At 51.5% G+C, this 18,115-nt stretch overlaps 1 protein-coding gene across 3 annotated transcripts in view; it reads right to left on the reverse strand.

Moving 5' to 3' along the window:
• Positions 1–17,601, reverse strand: part of Ptch1 (patched 1) — a 65,596-nt gene extending 47,995 nt beyond the window's left edge. Inside the window, exons 1-2 of one of the 3 annotated variants that reach the window (XM_087896656.1) lie at positions 17,311–17,601; positions 7,981–8,173 (exon numbers count right to left, since the gene is read on the reverse strand). In XM_087896656.1, coding sequence (XP_087752782.1) covers positions 7,981–8,173; positions 17,311–17,313 — 196 coding nt within the window. In that variant the 5' untranslated portion in view covers positions 17,314–17,601. Of the gene's footprint in view, positions 1–7,980; positions 8,174–8,811; positions 9,187–9,723; positions 10,661–17,310 lie in introns of those variants that run through there. The other 2 variants (XM_087896655.1, XM_087896657.1) reach the window with 2 other exon arrangements.
• Between the last annotated feature and the right edge of the window lie 514 nt (positions 17,602–18,115).

Here is an 18,115-nt window from a genome sequence, read left to right on the forward strand (position 1 = left end):
GGAGGGAAAGGCAGGGAGTCAAGAAGCCTCTATTTTCTGTAATCTCAAATTTCCTGTTTTTACTATTACCATTTCTTAAAGGAGTGCTCCAGAGCATGCTATGGATGGCTTTCTTAAATCAGGAAAATATTAGACCACTTATTTTAACAATTGCCAAAATCCGATTTCCTCCTAACTCACAAAATATGTTCCCCGCCCCCCCCTTCTTCACTGTGAGTCTGGTCCTTCTGAGGAAGGCTGAATACACATTCTGTGGTCTCTCTAGACGGTCCCATTCTTAGCTGTTTGCAGCACTGTAAAAACACACCTGAGTGTGTAGCAGCCGGAGGAGCCCAGCTACCTGCCCCCTTGGCCAGTCCCAGCATCCTGATTTCCTCTAGAACGCACAGCAAACAGGAAAGCCCTGCATCTGACATGGTATCTTGAGCCACCTCCCGGGGCTGCACTGCAGCAGCCCTGTGATAAATCTTGGGCTTAAACCTAGAAGGTGAACCAACAGGGCAGGCTTTCTCTGACACTGTAGGAGGTCCCGAGGAGAGCCGGCCTATCTAGGTCTAGGTTCCCCTCACCTTTCAACTTAATTTAGAGCAGATGGCAAGAACACTGTTTACAGTAACTTAAGGATGCTCCTGGAAGAACATAGCTTTCTTCCTCCTCATTCCCAAACCCCCTGCTATTCAACTTTCATTTGTTTGTTTGTTTGTTTGTTTTGGCATCAGTAGGGCTAGAACTCAGGGTTTGGGGCACGCTAGCAAGTGCTGTACTACTGAGCCCCATCTCCAACCCCCTGTACGAAAGGCAAGTTGTTTCTTTAAGGCGTTTTAACATAGGACACTGCTTGTAGCCTTCCAAAGTGTTAATCTATCTTGGTCTTGTGCTTCCAAACCTTGATTGTGCAGCCCCTAACTCAAGCGGAACCACTGTGCTCGGTGGACAGACAGCCAACGGTCTGCTCTGGTCCTCTGGATCTCCTGTTCTTCTTAAATAGGAGATGGACCACCCTGCCTTGTGGCACGGAGCAGTGTTTACATTGCAATCCTTGACTATGTAATACATCTGGCATTTTTGGGCAGGATCCCTGAGCTGGTAGCCAGAAGCCCTTAAGCACACTGACTGAAAGCCCGTTCCCAGGTCCTTTTGCTGACTTCTGTCCATGCCTGGTCAATAGCTGCAAACCATCTCATCTGCTCCACTGAGCACATCTGCAGAAGCTTCGCTTATTCCAACAGGAGGGATATAATGCGTATACCGTGACACGCATGAACACCTGCTTCTTCACCAGTGTCACCTCCACAGACAGTGCCATGGAACCCACAGGTAAGGTGAACTAGTCAGGCCAATTCACAGCTGGGTTTCTGGATTACAAGGAAGGCCCTGCCTTCCCATATGAAATCTCTCCAAACAGCCTTGTCTTTGTCCACCAAATAAAGTTTCCCTAACACAAGGCAACGGTTTTGCCAACTATGTTCTAAATTCCAGTTAAATCCCAACACCACCCCCCTAACCGCCACCCTCAGCAGACAAGGATGCAACTTTCTGGATACCTCCCAACATTCAGGCAGTTTCTCGATGGCAGCATTTCACTGTCTAGGAAGGCAAACTTTTCCTGCCAAATCTACTTAAATGCTAACATGCAGAAAAAAAATTAATGCAAAGCAGTATAAAGGTGGTGTGGGAGAATTGTCTGTATTCTGTCAATCATATTCCCCAACAAGCCGGCCCTCATGTTACATAAAGGAAGTATCAGTCTAATATAAAAGGATCCACAATCTGCTTTGAGAGGGAGAAACCTAGTAAAGAGCCCAAATCCAGAGGTTGGCAGCAAAGAAAAGGCCAGAAGGGCTTGTACTTCCGGGGCACTCCTGGTTGTATCCGTGCATGCAAAAACTGTTCCCACTGAGAAGACTCCAAAAGGGTCTTCCTTCTGTCCACACTGAACTGCCCCTCCCCAAGCAGAACCTCTGAACTCTGGTGTATTAACTGAACTATTGCATGAGGGGGAACATCTAAGGCTACAGAGTCAGCCAACAACTGGGTAAGAAAATCAGTCCTCTTCTATCTATATCAAAGCCCTGTATTTCCACAGGCTCTGGTGGGGTCCATTTAGGGAAAAGCTGAAGCAGGTAAAGTGTCTGGGTGGAAATGTTACAGTTTGTGTCTCGCTCAGCAGCTCAGAGACTACAGGGCTCAATTCTTATGAGCCACAAGAAGGGGGGGGGGGGTTAAGATTTATTCCATACACTCTGTCCATTTTATACACATAGAAAGAACATGTCCATGGTTCTTAAAAGTTACCGTGTAATTCTGCAAAAAGCAACTCCTCTGCTGGCCAGAACCAAATAGAATACTTCATGGACCCCACTACACCCCACAAAGGATATAAAGGCTCTGAAGCTACCGTCTCACCTCACTGGTTCAAAAACACACATCTACCAATTCTTTCCTAACTGATCAGAAGAAAGACCTTTGCAGAGCTGACCCACTTGTGGGGAAGTGAACTGGAGCAATTTAGGAGGGAGTGAGTGGGTGGGTGGGAGGAGGGCAGAAATGGGTGACCAGAGATAGAACAGAAGAGAAAGGGAGCCACCTGTCAGGAGCCTGTAGCAGGCACCGGAAATAACAGTAGAATGAGAATCGTAGAGGTACAGTAATTTTTAGGGATAATCCCCTCACTCCCCCACCCCAAAGTGTCAAAATATTGTTGCCAAGAAATGAAAGATTTTTGTGCAAAACGGATTCCATGAAATCTAGTCTCCTTCCACATCACTGTAAAACATTGTATTCAAGAGCCCTGACACATCACCCCCTGAGCACAGCACTCTTCAGGGGTTCACTCTCAGGCACGCATGGTGTGGGAGGCAGCCACAGAAGCCCCTTTCTGCATCCAGAAACCCCTCACTACCCCCCAGCAAGAGAAATTAAGCAAGCGGGAGTAAGTACCACCTCACCCCAAGTGGATAGGGCTCCAGGGGTCACAGGCAGGTCAGCACTGAAGGCGAAATCCAAATGAAACATAAACATGGTATTGTGAAAAGCAGACCAATCTCCCTAGCTCTCCAGCCAGCATTAATCTCGGCATCAGCTGTGGTGCATAACCTAAACACACAGACCAGGCGGCTCATACATCTGGAAGCTGTCATCTCCTGGAAGCTCCAAGCGGCGCTGGATGCATCTGCAACAGTCCATGACCCAAACTGGCTTATGAACGAACTTCTTGGTGGGTCACGAATGGTGGGCAGCCTAGAGATGGGTACAGAGCTCAGCATCTGCCCAGCGTTGGGAATACCTGAGCCACCTGCTGTTTCCTTTGCAAGTACTTACTGGTGGTTTTAACTTGTCATTCATTTTTCTCTGGGTACAAAGGGAACACCAACAACACGCCTGCACCTCTCCTGTGTGCACTTGTTCATCAAACTGTACACACACACACACACACACACACACACCCCACAGTGATGCCTTTGCAGACCCAATTAAACCTGCAAACCACAGGTCTTCTATCAGCCACTTATCATCCAACTCTTGTGGTTCTCGGTTGGGGCATCTCACAATGAATGGGTATGAGGAACAGGACAGTGTTGCTGGGACCTAGTGGGCAGCATTCACGGATTCTGCTGCACACCCTCTAGGGTGCACAGCCTCTCACGGTGGAGAATCATCCAGGTTCACATGGCAAGAGTGCCGAGGCTGAGCAACGGCAGGATGGTGACTCTAACTGTGCACAGCCCACAGAAAACACACAGTACAGATTTGAGAGTGAGACAGCCCATCAAATAAGCATTTCTTTAAAAAAGCAAAATCTCCTATTTCTCTTTAATAAATTCTCATCTTCCTTCCCGATACTGGCCTTAAAGCCCTTAACAATCAAACACCAGGGCAATATGGAGTCATTTCAAGGTTGTTGCCCTTTTCAGAAAAGGAGGCCAGGCGCTGGCTAAGCTTTTATCTCGGGAGATAAATGAAGATTCTGTCACAAGAGTACCTTGACAACAAACTTGTGACACAAAGCTGGGGAGGGGAGGGGAGGGGAGGGAGGGAGTGCGCAGAGGGGAAGCAGATATTAAGGAGCCAGGACAGCAGATCTGCTAACTCAAAGGAAAGCAATGCCACTGAGAAATGGGCACAGTTCAAAATCAAAATCAAAACAACAAAACAAAAACCGTTCCCGTCTGCACCCTGAGAAGCAAATGCAAGCACTTCTGGGATCAGGGAGGGGACCAAGAGCTAAGAACCACAGATCTGTAAGAGCATCTTGGAGAGCCCACATGGGCCCTACCCACTCTACATGGCACACACCCCTGTAGACCTTCCAAACCACCAGATGCCCAACCCCTACTTCATCCACACCCTCAATGGTCACTGGAAGGTGAACACTGAAGGCTACCACAAATTATTATTATTATGTTTGAGTCTTCGCCCATCCTCTTCGTTATGCCTAGAATATTCCTCATCTCCACCCTCCCAAGCCTGGGACCATCCTGGAAGTCTCCCCTGATTTCCCTAACAACTTGGCAATTAACCATCTACCGACTCATCTATAGATGGCCACCATTCTTCTTCTCAAGTATCTCGGGCAGTGCCTGGTGCAGAGTAAGCACAGAGAACCCACACTGGTCAAATGCATCTGCTTTGGAAATAACCACGCGTGGTTTTGTGTTTATGTGCTACCACGTTTCTGTGATAGTAAGTGCCCAACCACACCAAAGTCTTTACCAAACCTTTCTGGCCCACTCACAAGTAAACTCTTGTTGACATCTGTGACATTTAAAAAAAAAATACACCCTAAGACTCAGGTGTGTGGACACCTCACGTATGACGGAAAGTTTCTCAAAAGGCAATCATTAAACCAACATCTTAACAGCATCAAAAACATTATCACTTATGCATGCACAGAAGGTGTGCACTTGTGGGAAGGGAGGGAGGGAAACAATGGTTTCATCTTTGTGGTGGATGGATTGACTATCTTAATAACTTACATTTTTCTTCAGGATGTTATACCACGAAGTCAAGGCAAAGATATGGCTGTCGAGGAGATTCCCCTAACTTTTTAGCCATAGTAAAAATATTTTGGCAGACAGAATGCACATGGTAAGCCTGTGTGAAGACACCCACACAGGCACAAAGGCAGGAGGAACAGCAAACTTTCTAACCTGTGCCCCCAGCTTCCCTTTTCTCTTAAAATCTTTCCTCTCTTGTGATGCCTAACTGAGGACATGTGGAGACCTCTCCTCTCTGTCTGTGTGCACAGCAAGCTCGTCTGTCTGTGTGCACAGCGAGCGCGCGGCTCCTGTCATCACACTCAGAACCTGAAGAAACCATCAGGCAACAGCGGGCTTCACTGACAGTGATAATGAAGAAACTGGAGCAAAGATGAACCTCAGCTTGGGCCTGCTGCTCGATGTGACTCTCCGACCTCCACTGTCACCCACCACCACCAGGAATTTACTCCTCAAAGCAAAGGCTCACAGGAGAACACTAAATTCCATACAACATAAACAAGACCTCTGGTTACTGTGACACTGGGTTCCCCTTGTCTAGTTTAATTTATGAAACTTGCTTCTTGTAGAAGGCAAGAATGAATAAATGAATGAATGAGGCCAAGTCAATATCAAACTAAACAGCCGAAATCAATGAATGCCAGGCAAAGTGAACATGAATGGAAATGCAGATGACCATTTATGGTCATTATTGGAAAAGTTGTCACTTGAAAAAAGGGACAGCTGTTATGGGGAACATTATACACATACATGTATAGGTACTTTATTGAGTTCTAAGACCTATAAAAAAAATACATACTACCTGGAGTGTGGTGGTTGCTCAAAATGTAGGTGTTAAGTGTTCCCAGGAACCAATGAGCCATACTAAAATGCCAATGCAGGAAGGAGCTAAGACCCCGAGCCTAGAGTTGGGGATGTGGAGGGTTTGCCTAGCATAATGGGGCCGCAGTATGGTCTGTACTAGTGTCGTGTGTGTGTGTGTGTGTGTGTGTGTGTGTGTGTAGGGGAGGGGCATTCAAGATGCCCAAAGCAGGCCTGGGTGCGCGCCCCCTCCCCCCCACCGACACTGACCATCTTCCCTCTGAACCCTGCAGTCCGTCTCCATAAATCTCATGTCCTTCTTGAAACAACTGCTTCAACTACTAAAAACCAAATAGTGCACGGTCATCAGGGTGGAAAAAGTCAACTGTGGAACCACTAGCTCTATTTCTACACTACAGCCCTGCTGGTCAGTTCCTGGGCCTAGGACCTTAACTTCCCTTTCCGGGTGTCTTGTCAGCAGCGGCCTCTTCTTACTACAGCATCCTCTTGCTCGTCTCTCCAGTACTCCTGTCTGCCTCAAGACATCACTAAGACCTTTTTTCTCCTAATTAAACTTTCATGGACCAGTCCAAGTGTAAACCTAAACTCGGTGAAAATACATTGAATTCCACAAGTCTGAAGCACAGATCTCTGGGCAGTGTCTCCCAATACAGTGCCTAGAACAGTATAGAAACTCAGGAAACTTGTTGCTAGGGGACTAAGTGGGTGCTCAATAAAACTAGTCCCTGAACACCAATGACAAGGAAGCAAAGTAGAGTAAATTACCTAATGGAATCAATCCAAAGGACACCTTTGTATTCATTAACCAAGCTACTTAAGGCAGGAATGCGTTCTGCTTTTGACAATTTGGATTATTAATTGTTACTTTTCAACTATTATTTTAATTGTCACTTTTCAACTAAATACTTCATTAGCTTGCAGAACACCGAAAGGTGGATATTCTGGAAGGTTAGTTTTTACTGTGTATGTGTGTGGAGGGGAGGGGCATTAACTCATTAACTCCGGTTTCCAAATTTTATCCTGGGTGGCTTACAGTAGACACGCACCAGATATTAGGAGTTGAAACATCTGCCCAACTAACTCAGATGCCCAAAGCAGTGTTTGCCCGAGGCTGAAATGTTTTCAAACAAGGGACTGATACTTTTCAAAGAGATAACTGAGAAACGACCAACGAAGAAAAAGGGAAAAGAAAGCTTGTAATCACAAAGGGCATAAAATCGTCCATGGGGGTGGGGGTGGGGGAAACCGGCGAACCTAGTTTCAATTTAGAAGTCCTTTTCTAAAGCAGGTCCTCAACCCCCCAAATCGAGGAACGTGGATAAAAAAAGACCGGCACACAAACCCCAGGGGGAGCTCCCGTGGCCCCTCCTATCAAACCTGCATTCTTTAAAAAAAAAAAAAACATTTCTTTCTTGCAAGCCTGCCAAATGCAGCCTTCCCCCAGAATAATTCCATTTAAAAAGCCCCCACTCGCGAGGAAACGTTAATCTATTTTGAAAACACGCGTTCCAGTTTGGGCTTTACTATTTTTTTCAACCCCCCCACCGCCCCCCCTTTTTTTTTGTACCTTGAGACAAATGTTTTTTTCCCCCAGAGTTGAAAGCTGTCCAAAATCAGGACCACACACGCGGCCGCCTCCGCAGGCCCGCGCGGCGCCCGCCCCCCGCGCGCCCCGGGGGCGCGCACACTCCCTGCAGCTAGAGGGGTGGCCTTGCCCTCCACCCCCTCTTCTTTCTCGGCAGACGCAGTGGGTGGGTGGGGGGAGGGAAGAAAGCCGAGCCCAGGATCCCAGATCCGAGAGGCCTTCTTCGGGCCGCTGGCACCCTGGTCAAAGCCAGGCGGGCGGCTGTGGCCGACCTCAAGGACCCCCCTCCTCGGCCCTGCCGAGTGGTCCGTCCCGCGCAGGGGCCTCGCGCCCCCGCCACTCTCTCCCACCACACCTAGCAAGGCGCAGCGCCCCGAGTAGATTACAGCGCGGCCTTTGTCGGGAGGGCCTGGCTGCAGGCCAGGCGTGCAAACAATAAACAGTCGCCCCTGGTGCGGGCAGGGGCTCCACTGGCCACAGCGAGGCCCTAGGTGCAGGCTGGCAAATATCTTTATCAAACACAGGGAAGGAAGGGAAGGAAGACGAAGGACGCGCCAGCGGCGCCGGGTCTCTTACCTTCCACCCACAGCTCCTCCACGTTGGTCTCGAGATTAGCTGCCTTTAATCCCACAGCGAAGGCTCCAAATATGAGGAGACCCACAACCAAAAACTTGCCGCAGTTCTTTTGAATGTAACAACCCAGTTTAAATAAGAGTCTCTGAAACTTCGCTCTCAGCCACAGCGGCGCTTTCCGGCCAGTAGCCTTCCCCTGGGGACGAAGCAGAAGGGAGGAGTGAACGCCGGGGAGTCGCTATCCGCGCACACCCGCCTGGGGACCCCCCAACCCAGAAGTGGGGGGTGTGGGCGGCCGTGGCGCAGGGACTTGCCCTCGGGGCTGGAACCTGGACCGATCCAAGGGAGCTCTGTGGGCATGGGGGACTAGGTTGTAAATCAGAGCGAGGTGCAGCGTGGGAACTGCACTCTAGGGACCACGGGGCGCCCCCACGCGTGGCCTTAGCACTATCCCTGAATGAGACTTGGCGTGCTGGTGAGAGAGAGACTAACAGAGGAGCCGCCAACGGCAGGCAGGCACTAGTACCCCGGACCTGGAGAGGGAGGGCAGAGAAGTCCAACACTTAAATCACCAGGCCACGACCTCCCTTGCTCCAAGTCCTGCTCCAGCCGTGGGCCTCCTCCGGTACGCCGGAGGGCGGGTGAAGAACGCAAGCGCACTTAGGGACAATATGCAGCGACCGTGGCCCATCTGGCCCCCGGGCTGGCGTGGCTACACGCGGGGATCCACGTGGTGAGCCCGGCAGCCCAGAGCTAGCTCCACACACTTTGCCTCGGCCTTGGAAGACGACGCGGGAGCACAGTTAGGAAGTGCGGCAGCCATCTGCAACTTACACTATTTGTGCTCGGAAGAGGGCGGCCACAAGGATCTTTCCCTCCTCTCCCACTCCCTCCTGGTGAAATCTTTTAAGAAAAAAAATAGCCGAGTATACGGGGAAGAGGCCCAAGCCGGCGCCAGCAGGGGTCCCGGCTGGGCGCAGGCTGCTCTCGGGACGGCGGAGCCCTGGTGCTGGCCAGGGCCCCGGCCGGCCCCGGGCTAGGTGCTCGCCTTCCCCGGATTCCACACATTTCAGCCAGCCTCGTAAACACAATGAACCCGGTCGTTCCGCACACCAGCACCGAAGATTTAAGGTGGCAACTTGTTTACAACTGCCCCTCTCTCCGGCAGGCTGGGAGAAGAGGCGGCCCAAAACCTGGAAGAGAGGGGACGTCCTCTCCCGAGAATAATTTTTAAGGAAGCAGAGATTTCAAGCTCAACGAAAGCAGAACCGGCTGCCAAAAAAGGAAACCACCTTTACTTTGGCTCCCTCCCCTCTGCCTCTCTCCGCCTCTCTCCACTCCGCCTCCCCCTCGAAGAGGTTAAGAAATGTGGCAACGCGGAGGTTTAAGGCTGCAACCGAGGGCAGGGACTCGGGTGAAGGGCGCTGGGGCCCGGGGCAACGCTGCACCGCAGCCGCCCTGGAGGTGGTCCACTCAGGACGGTTTCCAAAGCTCCGGAAAAGGCACACCAGGGAGGGCGTGTGCGCGCGCACACACCACACACGCACACACACGCACGCACGCACCCCTCCACCCCCTGCGGACCTCAGACAGCCCTTTCCTCCGAAGTCCGGAGGGAGGGTTTGAAATTTTCAACCTTCATTTGTGTTCTGCTTTTTCAGGAGGGTGTCTGTGTGCGTGTGTGGCAGGGATCCCAAAGAGGAAGAAGAGGGAAGAGTGGAGAGGGAGGAGGGAACAGACGTGCACCTTGGAAATCTGCTCCAGAGCGAAGGCGGCGTCGCAGTAGCTGGGCCGGTGCAGATAGTCCCGGTCCGGAACGGCGCGGTGAGGTCCCCCGGTCCGTCTGCGCCTCCCGCCGCCGGCCTGCCTGCCCAGGGCCCCGGCGGCGTTACCAGCCGAGGCCATGTTGCCGCCGCCGCCGCGGGCTCCGGGCGCGCCTGGGCGCTCGGCTCGCGAGGACGCTGCTGGCCGCCGGGGACTCCGGCTCCGGGTGACAGACCCGCTGCTGCCGCTCACACGGCGGGCGCTGCGGGTGCTGCGGCCGTGGCCGCTGCCGGGGACTCAGACCCTGCCCCTTCCATTGCCACATTGCGCGTGGGTCCCGAGGTCTCTGCGGCCGCCGCTGCCCACATCCAGCTCGCGGGAGGGCGAGAGCCGGCGCTTCCAGGGCGCGCCTCGCGGTCCCCAAGTCCCTCCAGACGTCCCCGCCCCGCGCCGCGACCCCTTCACGGCAGAAGGCGCGCGCAGACCCCCGCCACTCGCGCTGGTTTCCTCGGCGCCCGCTGCCGGCGACGCGACGGTGCCCGGCGGGTCTCAGCGATGCCGGGCCGGGGCAGCCGCTGCTCCCACTGTTCCCGCTGCTGCTGCTGCTGCTGCTGCTGTTGGTGGTGGTGGTGGTGCTGCGGCTGGGGTTGGCGGTGGCGGCTTCTGAAGCGGCTGCTCGTTCTCGGACTGCTGGGTTCGCGGTGGCTGCTCGGTCCCGGACTCTGCTTTCTTGTTCTCCTCACCAACCCGCTGGACCATTCTGCCCCCGCGCCGCGCGCCTCTCTCGCTCCCGGGACCTGGGGACTCCGCTCTGTGTGTGTGCAGCGGGCAGCGGCCGCAGCAGCTCCTTGACTCAATAGATGAGATGGAAGAAGAAAAAAAAGAACTCTCTCCATTTGGAGAAAGAGGAGGAGGAGGGGAGGGGGTGGAGGGGGAGAGAGCGAGCGAAAGAGAAAAAGGCTGGAACTCCCGCCCCCGGGGCTGTCAGATGGCTTGGGTTTCTGCGACGCGATTGGCTCACGGAGGGCAGAAATTACTCAGCAAACATGACTATTATTAGCTGCTTAGCAACAGCTCACCAAAGTAGAGAGACCACCCAGGTAGGCAACCCCCGTGTGTGCATCCCCGGCTGGGGGGGGGACTCGCTCAGCGCCAACCTTCTCTCATGCAATACTTCCATTAAGGAATGCTCCCCCTCCTTTCTTTCTTATTTCTTTTCTTTTCAACAGTGTCTTCTTTTTGTGAGACGGCTTTTGCGAGCGCGCGCGCAAACACACACGCACACGCTCACACATACAGGAGCATTTGCCTCGCAATAGACACGGGGGATATGTAATATTTTTTTAAGCGCTTAAACAATTTCTGAGATTCCTCAAAGAAAACCCTTTTAGAGGCTCTTTGGCCTCAAGCTGCAGCAGATACTGGGAGGTCCGCCTTGAATTCCCAGGCCTGCACCAATAATGACAGGGTGGTGGATAGTGCGCCAGTGTGTGCCAATTTTTTTTTTCTCCTCTTTTCTTTTATAACCAAAGGCAAGACTTAGACTCTCGCAGGGAACAACGCCTCGTATTAAGATAAACAAAATGGAAAGCTAAAGAGAGCAAGGATGTTGGGAAAACGCCACCATTTAAAAAAATCCCCTGGCACCCCCCCGCAAAAAAAAACCCATACACAACAGCACAGTCCAATTTGAAAGTTTGAAAAGAGAACCCAGACACATAGTCTCGTAGAAGTCGAGGCTTTTTTTTTATTTGACTCTTTAATATATAAAAAGAAACAATCTTTTCAGGAGCCCGGAGAAATGAAATTGAGAGATTTTCTGATTATTTGGGTTTCATCGGACCCCCCCTTTAATTAATCATATTCTTACATAAAGTCAATTTTAGGCTTTTAAAAAATAAAACTCGGTATGCATCCTGTAATATTTAATAGTGTGACGTAGGAGAGAATAAAGACTTTGATGTCGAATTCATTTGAAACAAATTGTGGGCAGATCGCGAGGATTTGTACTGCTATTGCGTCCAGTGTCACTAAGACATCCCGGGGATTTGCTTTACATTGAACAAAAAACAAGCGACCTTTGGGGTGGTGGGAGTCCTGGAACCAGCGACAAATTAAACTGTCTACAACTACGCTCTTTAAGGGGGGGGGGGGACTTAAGAAAGCACATTCCATTCTCCAATAAGTTTTCAAGTTCCTCCCTCAGTAGACACCAGACCCAGAAACACTGGATTCTGCTACATCCTATATTTTTCTTTTCCCACTTGAACTGTAGAGGGAACCGGAGTAGTAAGAAGCCAACAGAAGCCGTGAAATGGGGCAGTGTGGCTTTAAGATGCACACGGTGTGTGTTCATTGAAAAAAAAATAAGAAGAAAGAAAAGGAAAGAAAGAAACCCAGATGGAGGGAAAGGGGGAGGAGCGGGGAGAAGGCGGAGCTTGGTCCGCCACGTGACCCAGACCGAGAGGCCCGTCCGCGCGCACGCGTTGGCGCGCACGCGCGCTCTGGTCCGGGGCCTGCGCCGGGCGCGGGCACAGCAGGTAACCCAGTCGGCTCGCTGGGCCTGCGCGCCCTGAGCCCTCACCGCGGTACGTACCGCCTTCCGGGGCCCCGAACGGTGTGCGCGCCTGGCCGGCGCGGACAGACGTGCCGGACACGCCGTAGTACATTCCTGAAGGCGGCCCGGCCCCCTCGCGCTGCCCAATGCGTGCACAGCCTCCCTGCTGACGGCCAATGGCTGCGCTTCGGCCCTTCCATTCAGTGGCGCAGGCTGTGGCTAGGCAGGGGCAGTGCACGCGGCTCCCAGGGGGCCTTTCCCTCCCACCGCGTTGCAGGCTCTCGCCTCTGCCTAGCCTGCCTAACCACCCTCCAGCCTCATCTCCTTCCGGACTTCCTTAGGACGCTCTACCTTCTTGAATCCCAAACCCACAAAACCTGAGTGATTCCTGAAGCCGGGTGGTGAATCTGAGAGACCAGTGACCGAGTAGAAGTGTTTGGGGGTGCTCATAGAATAAGGAAGAGGACCTGGGTGCTGGGCCAGCGCGGAAATTCAAAATTCCTAACACCAGGGAGCACGTGATTTTCCAACGACTGACTTTCGGAAGTGCAACTGAAAAATCCTTAAGGGAAGGCTTGCAGGGTGAGGGAAAGGACACAACCTTAAGAGCGAGCAAAGTGCTGGAAGCGGAGCTGCTAAGCCTTGGAGTAAAATCCTTTTCTCTGATAGTTTATCAGCATAAAGCAAAAAAGGATGAACTACTATTTTAGCTTTCATATTTCTTGCTCTTAGAAATTGGATTGTTTTCAATACTCGAGGGTGACACCCTGAGTTCAAAGGTCAGAGTGATTTTAAATTTGAAGCTGGCTATATGTATGGCAGGCAGTTAGCCACATAGCCCTATGAAAGTTTTCTTTCAAATTCCTTACAGTATTTTACTCCTAAGCACTTGCTCCCCACCCACCCCCAGGGTTTTACTTTTTCGATTGCATATAGCCGTTTGGATTCTGGGATTCTAGAATGGAACTATAGTCTAGCTATGCAAAGTCTCTTCCACTCGGACGCTTTTCCCTCGGTTTGACTTAATTCTTAAACGTTTTGAACATGGAACCCTGAGGTCTGCAGAGCTCAGCAAACCCCTCGCCCGCTGTTTGATAGGTTAACTTTTCAGCATCCCAGACAATGGTCCTGACCTGTAAACTCTACCCGTAGGTTTCAGGACGCAATCCCCAGGCTCTCTCTAACAAGCCCTATCTTAATCTCCCCAGCCCCCACCCGCCACTTCCCCTGTGGTCTGCTTTTTTCATAGAGATGAATTACTTTGGGGATCTAATTGGCCTTGTTTCTGTAACGTTTTAAGAAAGGGAAGAGGAGCCAGTCTAAAAAGGCTGCTCGACTTGGGTGGTCAGGACCGAGGCTGCCCCCAATTTGCCTCATTGCTGATGCCTGTGAGTGTGACATTCCCAGCGATAATGTTGTTCCTAATCAATCTACCCTTATTTACATTTGTAAGCATTGTCGGCTTTAATATGCATGCCCTGTGCAGGGGACCGCTGAGCCACACCGGGTTTGTTAACTTCCTGCTAACCGCAAGGATTCCACAAACCTGAAGGGCAGAGTGGAGGAGGCAGGCCTGCTAAGGTGTCTACTGGCTGTACAATCCCTTTAAGGGTCTTTCTGCCTGGTGACTCCCCAGATAACTGAGAGCCTAAGGCCTTGGCAAGCAGAAGTTGCCAGCCTCTGTGAGGGTAGAGTTGAGTGACCGTCCCCTCTTCCAATTTAAGCTTAAGTGAAAACAGAAATTGTCATTCTTTTCTCCCCATCATAATCCAAGACTGTAGATTTCCATAAAGGATTCCTTCAAAGCTCTGGATCTTCTGTCTCCTCCCCTCTCTGTTCCAGTGCTTCAGAGATCCACAGCCATGCCACACACATCTCAAAAATGACATCAGATTGTCCGAGTGCTAAGATGACACTTGAGATAAAACATCTGTCCTTTGTGTTGGAATGTTCCAATGGTGCAAACTTACGGGTGCCAGACTTGTTGAGGTTTAACTTTTCACTGGCTTCTCAGATGAAACTAAGTGGATCTTTAAGATCCAGATAAATGAATAAAGGGGCAGAGATGTTCCAGCCATTTGACCCTAGGCTTAGTCATAATTTTCCCACATCAAGTTTAATAGTTTTCCAGAAATTCAAAGAATTGCAAATATGATGCTAAAATCCTACAATATTTTTGTTGCAAGGATGAGATGCAGCAAGGAAGGGGATGTGATATTCTATGTACGGCTTCTACATAGGATGGAGAAGGGAGGAGGATGTGGTGTTCAGTGTATGGATGGGACAGGACACGAGTGTTAGGCTAGGGCCTGGGCAGTTCAAATGCATTTTGAATGAGAATTAAGCCTTAAGCCAATCTGCCACCATCTTATCCCATTTTCTTGGCTCTCCACGAATGTCTTATTTGCTCACTGGCAGTCTGTGTGTTTATACCGACTGTACAGGGAGATGGCAGAAAATGATCCTAAACGGTTTCAGGGAGGAGGGAAGGAAAGATCCTGAAGTCACCAAAGTGTAAAACCATTGGGCTTGACTCCCCTCGCTTCTCTCTACCTCCAGCTTCCTGCCCTTACTAACTCCCCCCCACCAGCCCCCCAGGCTGGAGGAAGGGGAACTGCTCTAGCCAACTTGTCAAAATAATGCTGCTAATTACCTCTGATCTCCTTTAATGGGAAGCTGCTCCCAACTCCACAAAGGAGTAAATGAAAGGGTCCATAGTACAGACCCAGGAGCACACAGTGGACTGGGGGTGGGGAGGGTAGCAAAGGGGAGGTATCTTCAGAAGGTCCTAGAAAAGACGGAGCCAACCACTGCAGGTTTAAATACGTGAAGAATTAGCTTTAAATGCAGAACCAAAAGCTACAGATTCCTTTTGCTAAGAATGTCACTAACTGCAGAGTCTTCAGTGAACTTGACAGAAGACTCAGTATGGACTCCCCCCCCCCTTTAAATATGTCCTTTGCTACATATTTCCTTTGCTATCTATTTCTGATAGATGGAGATGTGTTCTTGAAATACTCAAACCCCAAGCATTTTTTTCCTCCTCCATTTCTCTCCCATCATCTCTCTACCTCCCTGTACCCTGCTCTGACTCTTGAAGAAAGCACACAGTGCGTTTCAATGCTCCCTGCCTTTGGGTCCTGCGTGAAAAAGAAGCTGAGCAACATGATCCCTTTGACCCACTGCTGGAGCAAATTTATTAGAGATATAGGCATGAGAAATGAAAGGGAAGTAAAACAATTCCAGCTTATTGTGTGTCTTTCTTTCATACTCCTAATCCGGTTTACACATCACGCCTACATGTCTCAATGGGGCATTATACACTGTGGCAGAGGCTGCAGAAAATAAAAGGTGTGGGGGGAGGGAGAGAGGCAGAACGGGGAAGGTGGGCATTTTTCATCCATCTTTATTTTACAAATTTCTTATCTGTAGACAATTGAAAGCAATCTGTCAAAAATCTCTACTCACAAAACAGTTCCAAATGGTGCTAACTCCTGTTCAAATGGCTTGTCAGATTATGATAAAATATTATATAGCCAGAAATTAGATACACTTCTCACCATGAGTTTAAAATAAAGCTAACTGGTATATTAAGATGGCAGGGCCTATTGGTGTCACTTTGGTTCAACATTTTAATTTAAAAAGATCATGGATTCAAAGTCATTTTATTGCCTGGTGGAAGGAAGCTGGGTGACAACTGGAACACACACATTCACATTTGAAAGACCCTTGTTTTACAACACAGGGCACAATGCACCTGAGGCAACAATGTATCCTGAGGAACCACCCAGAAATAATATGTTACAGTAACAAAGGATGACACCAAAAAGCATTGTCTTGCTTTGTGGAGGCAACTAATTGCATGTTGAAGTACCAGAGCCAAGAAGAAGGAAAAACAATTCGAACACACACAGAACGGTGAAAAATGACGATTGTGGTTCAAGAACTCAGTGGTTCAATTAGTAACTATTTAGAGGCTGGGTACCCAGTGAGGGTCTTCAGTATTTCTACCTAGTTCCAAGGGAGATAGAATAAGAGGGAAGATGATCCTCTCATCTGAGTCCAACACAACACGGGTCTCTGGGGTCGTTCATGAATAAGACTCCTAATAAGACAGACACTGACATCAGAAACAACTAGAGGTTTTAAACACGAACTTAAATGCATGAAGACATACCACGTGTCATTGAAAGTAGTCTTTGGGAGCGGGAGGGTTCCTGTGCTGGGAACGACTCATTTCATGAAGGTCTGGGTCAGTAAAACCTACTTCGAGGCTCCCCTGAGGCCCCACACATCGTTCTGGGCACTGCGCCACCCGCCCACCTCTTTAATGGGTGACAGGCACCAGAGTGCCCGATTCCGTAGGCTCAGGAGTCAGCACACACCCCTCTCCTCTATCCATGCCCAGCGGTGAACTCAAAGCGCCCTTGGCCTCTTTTCTCCCTAGAACCACAGCAGGGAGGAGCCGGCGGCTTTGACAAGGCGCTTCTCTCCGCTCTAGGTGTCACGTTCAGCCAGGTGTCTGCGCGCGCCGCCGCCAGCCCTATGTGTGGGTGCACTGGTCCCCAGTTGGCGTCCCCTGCTCCCAGAAAAGCGTCTGCGGCGCACGTGCTCCTTTGAGCAGCCCCCTGCCGGCCCCCCAGCGCTGTCACTCTCCGCCACCAACCCTTCCATCAGCCGCGCTGCCTGCGCTGACCAGGCAGTAGTCACCACCCGGCTCGAGGAACGGAAACCAAGGTGGCGACCCTTTCAAGCGTGCAAATAGGATCCCAGGCGACCCCCTCCGTGGGAACTCCCCCCTGAGTCGTTCTCCCCGGCGCGCCACAGACATCTTTCCTCCCTGCCGTGCCGGCCTGGGGGTAGGGGTCCCGGCGTAAGAGCTGCAGGCGAGCGTGGGGATGCGGACCCAGATCCGGCACCCCGGAGCTGCTGCCTTCCGGCCACCCACCCTCCTCGCCGGCCCAGGGGTCGGGGCTAGGCGCGGGGCGTCCCCGGGGGCACCGCGCACTCACCATAGCCGGCCTCAGCCCCTGGCCGGAGCGCAGCTGACGATGGCGCGGACGCTGGCCGTGAGGTTCACATCAATTCCTTTTATTAATTTCCCGGGGCCCCCCTTGACTGGTGCTGCGTGGCTCTGTCTCCCTTCGTCTCCCCCGGGCCCTGTCGCCGCGGGTCTCTTTGTCTGCCCTGTCGCCGTTTCTTTCCCCGGTCTTCGTCTTCGTCTTCTCCTCCTCCTCCTTCTTTACAAAAGGAACGGAAAGTGTAAAAACCCCGGCGCGCGGGGCCGCCGCAGGCTTTCGGCGGAGTGCGGCGCGGACTCACAATTACAAGCCTGTTTCTATTAAGCAGGTCCATGGCCCTCGGCGTGGGTGGTCTGCCGCGCCATAGGCAGGACCTGTCAGGGTCACGTGACGGATCCGAAAACTTTACCCCTTTACAATAAACCCAAGGAAGGCAAAGTAAACTAGAGAAACGTGCTATCAGTGCAGCCCTCCTGGGTAAACAGGCTGCCCTCCCCGCCGTCCTGGGAGGCGCCCGGCCTGGCGAGCCCTGGCGAGCCCTGGCCGCCCCTTGCACGCCCCCCGCGGCCTCAGTGCGGGGGGTCCTCAGACCTCTTCGCCGCCAGCCGGCGCCCCCCTCCCAGAACGGCTGCGCTCATTTTGGCTGTGGTTCCAGAATCCTGGGTTGGGGAGAATGTGGATGGGGGCGAGCGAGGAAGTGCGTTTTAGGATCCCGTAGCTGCAAAGTGTGTGTATGTGTTTGCGGGGGCGGATGGGGGGCTTCCAAAGACAGCACCTTACCCCCGCCCGGGTCGCG

The sequence above is a fragment of the Myodes glareolus genome, chromosome 14, assembly GCF_982192425.1.
Source record: "Myodes glareolus chromosome 14, mMyoGla1.1, whole genome shotgun sequence".
Classification (NCBI taxonomy): Eukaryota; Metazoa; Chordata; class Mammalia; order Rodentia; family Cricetidae; genus Myodes; species Myodes glareolus.